General features: G+C 47.5%; 1 protein-coding gene across 2 annotated transcripts in view; it reads left to right on the top strand.

Moving 5' to 3' along the window:
* The first annotated feature begins 1317 nt into the window (after positions 1-1317).
* Positions 1318-6000, top strand: part of ABHD4 (abhydrolase domain containing 4, N-acyl phospholipase B) — a 49186-nt gene continuing 44503 nt past the window's right edge. The window contains exon 1 of one of the 2 annotated variants that reach the window (XM_075319493.1): positions 1318-1453. In XM_075319493.1, the coding sequence (XP_075175608.1) occupies positions 1398-1453 (56 nt within the window). In that variant the 5' untranslated portion in view covers positions 1318-1397. The remainder of the gene's footprint in view (positions 1454-6000) is intronic. The other variant, XM_075319501.1, reaches the window with a different exon arrangement.

Raw genomic sequence — 6000 nt, 5'->3', positions numbered from 1 at the left:
CCCGTGGGTGGTTCCCTGCAGATTTTTGCAGGCTGTACTGCCGAAATCCGCAGGGTACCTGCGGAAATAATGGACATGTTCATTTTCTCAAGAAAGTTTCTTGAGAAATTCTTCTCAAGGAAATTTCTTGAGAAAAATCCGCACAAGTGCGCACAGCTATTTTTTTTTTTCATAGAAATTGCTGGGAAACGTCTGCACAAAGATTGCAGACATTTCTCAAGAAATTTCCGCGGGTAAATCCGCGGGTAAAATGGTCTAGTGCGCACAGAGCCTAAGGTTGCTTTCACACCTCCGGTTTTAGCAGAGCCGGCCAATCCGGCTCTAAAACCTATGCAACGGATGCGGCGACAAAACCGCATCCTTTGCATAAGTTTTTGACATGCGGCCCGTCCGGTTTTTGCCACAGGCTACTGAGCATACGAAGTGAAAAAAAAACGCATGCGGCGGCCGGATGCGGTGTTTGCAGCAGGACGCCGCATGCGGCATCCATAGGCATGCATTGCAAATCGCGCCGCATCGGCCGGATGCGGCGCAATGCGATTTTTTTTTTCCCGGACAAAAAAACATGCCAGGCAACGTTCCATCCGGCCGCCGCATCGGCTAAATCGGACCGAACGCAAGCCCATGCAGCACAATACGGCACTAATGTTAGTCTATGCAAAAAAACCCGCAACCGGCGGCAAAAAAAAATGATTGCGGTTTTTCTGCAAAGCGCTGGATTGTGCCGCACAGGAAAAATTGGATGTGTGAAAGCAGCCTAAGGCCACTGCTCACGAGTATTTGGTGAGTTTTTTACCTCAGGATCTGTAAGGCCACTGCTCACGAGTATTTGGTGAGTTTTTTACCTCAGTATCTGTAAGGCCACTGCTCACGAGTATTTGGTGAGTTTTTTTTTACCTCAGAATGTGTAGGCAAAACCAGGAGTGGGTGATAAATACAGAAGTGGTGTCCATGTTTCTATTATACTTTCCTCCGATTGTGCCACTCTGATTTTGGCTACAGATACTGAGGTAAAAACTGACGAAATACTAAATGTGTGCACAAGGGTCTGCTGAGCGCTAAAACAAGTGCCGCAAAGCCCAATATGCGTCAGGTGGTCAAAAAAGAAGGTCCCCCTCACCATGACACAGCAGGATCGGGCAATGACGCAAAGCGCAGAAACAACACAACCGCCCCGACAAGTTGTGTAACTCTCTCCTCCCTGGTCCTCCTCAGGCAGGGTTGGCCCCGCCCAGTCCTGCTCATTACAATACGGACAACGGTAACCTGCCATGGGGTGGGCGGGGCCACGTCCGGGACACACCATCCTCACTGGTAGCTCCGCCCCCGTCCTGCCATCCGCCGTTCAGGTTCCGCCCTCCGCAGTCAGAACCTTGTCTCCGGTGAGGAGCGGTCGTATGATGCCCGGACTTCAGGAGAACGAGCCTGTGATGGCCGAGCAGCTGGAGGAGCGGTGAGTGCTGCAGTAACGGAGGCCGGAGGTCGCCACCATAGACGGCCGGACGGCTGGGCCTTCATTATGGCAGCAGCTACAGGTGGCTGATGTCTGATTGCTGGGAAACTACAACTCCCAGCATGCACAGGGGAGGCTGCCGTCACTCGGGGCTGTGGTGACAGCTTGATCTGCCCGTTCTGGCCTTCAGTACACTCCCTGGTTACAGCCAGCATTATGGACTTGGGTCGCTCTATCTTTCCTGATTGCTAGAATCCTATTTAGGGCATGAAATGATTGACAGCTCCTCAGCACGGCACCTATAGCAGCCGGGCAGTATGGGGTTAATAGGAACCACACAGGCCTTAGATCTCTGACACTGGCATAAGTTGTCTGTCCAGAGGACTCCCTGGTGTAGCACCCCTGGCACAATCACACCGCAGGGATCCGCCAGGGTGGACTACACCATGCCCTATTCCACCTAATAACCAGAGTGGAATCAGTGGGGTGCCAGCACTCCGGGCGAGGCAAGTATTCTGCCCCCTAGCCCAGTAGTGATACTACTCCCCTAATCCCAGTGACCCAATCCTCCTCCCCACAGAGCAGTGCCAGCATTGTGCCCCCTGCATAGGAGGCTGACTGGTCAGTCTATAGGCTGGCACTGGTGGAGGGGAGCCACCTCCGGACACTCCATCCTCACTGGTAGTGTCGCCCCCACCCTGCTATCCTCACCGCTGTATGACAGGATCTATGGAGTCACGGACCTTTAGCCCTAGAAATGCTTTTGGGGCACAAAATTCCAAAGAAGGGTTAGGGGAGGGGGATAGTGCTTTTTGCTTTTGAATTGTTACTACCAGGACAACTCTTCCCCACAGTGCACTGCTTATGAGGACAGCATAACAGTGTCTGGTTACATGGACCGCTTCAGGATGTGATGGCGCTGCAGACAATCTGCACCCTGCAATTAGAGCAAAATTGTCCCAAGTGGATGACCCCTTTACTGTATGATGGCGCTGCTGGTGACTTGCAGCTGTCTTATCAGACCAAGATTGTTCCAAGTGGACGGCCCCTTTACTCTGTCAGTTCTGATATGTGATAGCAGGGTGCGGGACATCTGCAGCGCCATCACATCCCAGGGGTGACAGAGTAAAGGGGCTGACCACTTGGGACAATCTTGCTCTGATCGAAGGGTACAGGTCTGCAGTGCCATCACATCTCGGGGCTGACTGAGATTAAAGGGGCTGTCCACTTTGGACAATCTTGCTCTGACAGCAGGATGCAGGTTGTCTGCAACACCATCAGAGCAAGATTGTCCAAAGGGACGGCCCCTTTAGTCTCAGTCACCCCCGAGATGTGATAGCACTGCAGATCTGCACCCTTCGATCAGAGCAAGATTGTCCCAAGTGGTCAACCTTTTACTCTGTCAGCCCCTGGATGTGATGGCACTGCAGACGTCCCGCACCCTGCTATCAGAGCAAGATTGTCCCATGTGGACGGCCCCTTTAAACTGTCAGGTTTGGACAGTATGACCTAATTCTCAATTATGTGGGAATAAATGACAAACGTTGCAACATAATTTGGGGTGGTTCCATATGGTGTTGCAGTCTTACGGCGTTGCACCTTCATTTGGATTGAGTTTCACAAAATACCTCACTTCTAAATGTAGTCGACCAATAGGAGCTGAACAAAAATATGAATGAAAGTACCAGATCTATCACAGACAAGCAACGGCCAATGAATCCCATTGATTATAATGAAGTCTGTCACTGCATCCTTATTTTTACAGGACAAAATTAGTGCAAGCCTGCTGATTTTTTGGTGGAGAAGCTCACTCACTGTTGTGTCCCCAGCGATCCCGGGAACCTGGGCTTAATGGAGCGGAAGTTGCTCATGTGCGCTGTTCTTTATTCTAATGTGGGGGCCGAAGACCGACTGAGTGCGGCGCTCTCATCAAGAGTGAATGGAATGGACGTGCGCATGATTGACCACCTCTAGTTAGCCCCTGTTCTTAGGATTTCTGGGAGACCACAGCGGTTGGACCTCTACAGATCAGATTTATTCCCATTTTTGTCTTTATGCACACTTTTTTTGCCCTTGACCTTTCCCTTCAATAGATAGCATGTTTCCATGATATTAGTACTGGTTTTAGTCCATAGAAGTCAGTGGGATGGATTCTGTGTTTGCATTGTGCACACGTGCATATGGGTTTTATTTTCATCCATATTAAAGTAACATTATAAAAAGAGCAGACAATTAGTCAATTCCTTAAGAATCAGAACAAATACAGTTAAAAAAAAAAACCTTGACAGCTGAGAAAATGTTATATAACAATAATGAATACAGCCATAAAGCAAGCATTACAGGACAAGTATGTGCGCTCTCCTTATGAGCAGGTGCTGGGGTTAGGAGGACGACTACACAAGTATGTTATTAGTGACTCAGCATGTCACCGGCTGATACTAGGTGACTGGTTATTATAATCAAGGAACAGGATATAGCCAGTGCGTTACTGGGGTAAGTACACCTAGTACTAGGCACAAAGGACAAATAATTATTAGGGATGATAATAATAATTTTATTCATTTATATAGCGCTATTAATTCCACAGCGCTTTACATACATTGGCAACACTGTCCCCATTGGGGCTCACAATCTAGAGTCCCTATCTGTATGTCTTTGGAGTGATCAAATACCTCAAATATTCGGCTTCGCAAATATCCGACGAATAGGTCGCTGCTATGCGATTATTCGATGCACAATGTAAGTCTATGGGAAGCCCGAATAGTTGTTAATCGGGTTTCCCATAGACTTGCATAGCGCATCGAATATTCACGAATAGTCGAATAGCGGCGACCTATTTTGCAAATATTCACAAAGCCGAATATTTGAGGTATTCAGTTATCCCTAATAATTATCCTGGCACTCTTTCTTAAAATATCGTGTCTGCAAATGCTATTAACATGCAGAATTGGGTTATTCTGCAGGTGAATAGTGTTCTGCGGCAATGAAAGTCGTGCTATTGAAAGAAATTATCATTATTCCTCCTGCCAGCCCGAGGCTTTCAGTCAGAGGCCGGCTTCAGTCCCCCTCGGTGCATAATAAGCTCCAGCTATGATCACGCCCCGCAAATGATTGACCGTTTTTAAAAGGAATCTGTCACCAGGTTTTTACCCCCTAATCTGAGAGCACCATGACGTAGGGGAGAGATCCTGATTCCAGCAGTGTGTCATTAACTGGGCTGATAAGTGTAGTTTTGATAAAATCACTGTTTAATCAGCAGTAGAGGACTACTTGGCCTGCTGCCAGGTAGTCCAGCATATTCAGGAACTCTGTATAATGGCTACATCTGTAGCTCAGTAAAGTGACACATCGCTGGAATCAGGATCTCTGTCTCTGTATTATGCTGCTCTCAGATAGGGAATCAAAGACCTGGTGACAGATTCTCTTTAATTTAGCACATTTTATGTTAAGCATTCAACTCTTCAAAGGATTTGCAATGTTTTGTATGTATGAACATTTTTTTTATTTTGGCTATTTTGGTTAGATCCACACACAGAGTGCAAACATTGAGCCAGCCATTATAAAAATGTGCCATTTTACATCGTAGTAGGCCGCAATTCTCAATACCCTATGGCTACATGCACACACTAAGTGTTTTTGAGTTTCTTACCTCAGGATTTGTTGAGGATAAACGGGAAACGGGTTGTAAATCCGCACCAAGGACTCAGAAGATTCAACGGAGATTTATACTTCTTTTATTGGCATGCACATGTCTACGCGTTTCAGGAGTCACAGCTCCCTTCGTCAGGACAGCAAGCAAGGAACATCATCCTTGCTTGCTGTCCTGACGAAGGGAGCTGTGACTCCTGAAACGCGTAGACATGTGCATGCCAATAAAAGAAGTATAAATCTCCGTTGAATCTTCTGAGTCCTTGGTGCGGATTTACAACCCGTTTCCCGTTTATCCTCTTTTATCAGCCAAATTTGGGACTGCTGCCGGACTTGGATTCCTATATGTGTGCATAGTGGTTGTGACTGGCACAACAATTATAGGTGAGTGTAACACTTGTTTTCACCTTTCCATCACCTGGGTAAGACCCTATTGCACTTTCTTTTCCACAGCCCTTTTATTTACCTCAGGATTTGTAAGTCAAAATTAGCAGTGGGTAATAAATACAGCAGTGGGGCCCGTGTTTCTATTATACTTTTCCTCTGATTTTTCCACTCCTGGTTTTGGTACAAATACTGAGGTAAAAAAACCCACCAAAGACTCAATGTGTATACGTTGTCTGAGGCTGCGTGCCCACAATCAGTTTTTGCAGTGTTTTCGTCCAAAACGCTGCGATGTACAGTACAAGCATAGTGGATTTGATTTGTAGACATTCCGGGCCCACTGTGCGTGAAGAGCCCGCAGCATGTCAATTCTTTGCTGCAAAGTCGCAAGCGTCCTCATTAGGCCACTTTCAAGCATCCGCCTTTCTTCACTTTGTCGGATCCGGCGCGCTTCCGTACAGTGTATACAGTACAATGGCCGCGGAACAAGCTCCGGTCACGTGCAGTCATGTGAT

The sequence above is a fragment of the Anomaloglossus baeobatrachus genome, chromosome 1, assembly GCF_048569485.1.
Source record: "Anomaloglossus baeobatrachus isolate aAnoBae1 chromosome 1, aAnoBae1.hap1, whole genome shotgun sequence".
Lineage (NCBI taxonomy): Eukaryota > Metazoa > Chordata > Amphibia > Anura > Aromobatidae > Anomaloglossus > Anomaloglossus baeobatrachus.
This window is presented reverse-complemented; position numbering and strand designations above follow the sequence as displayed.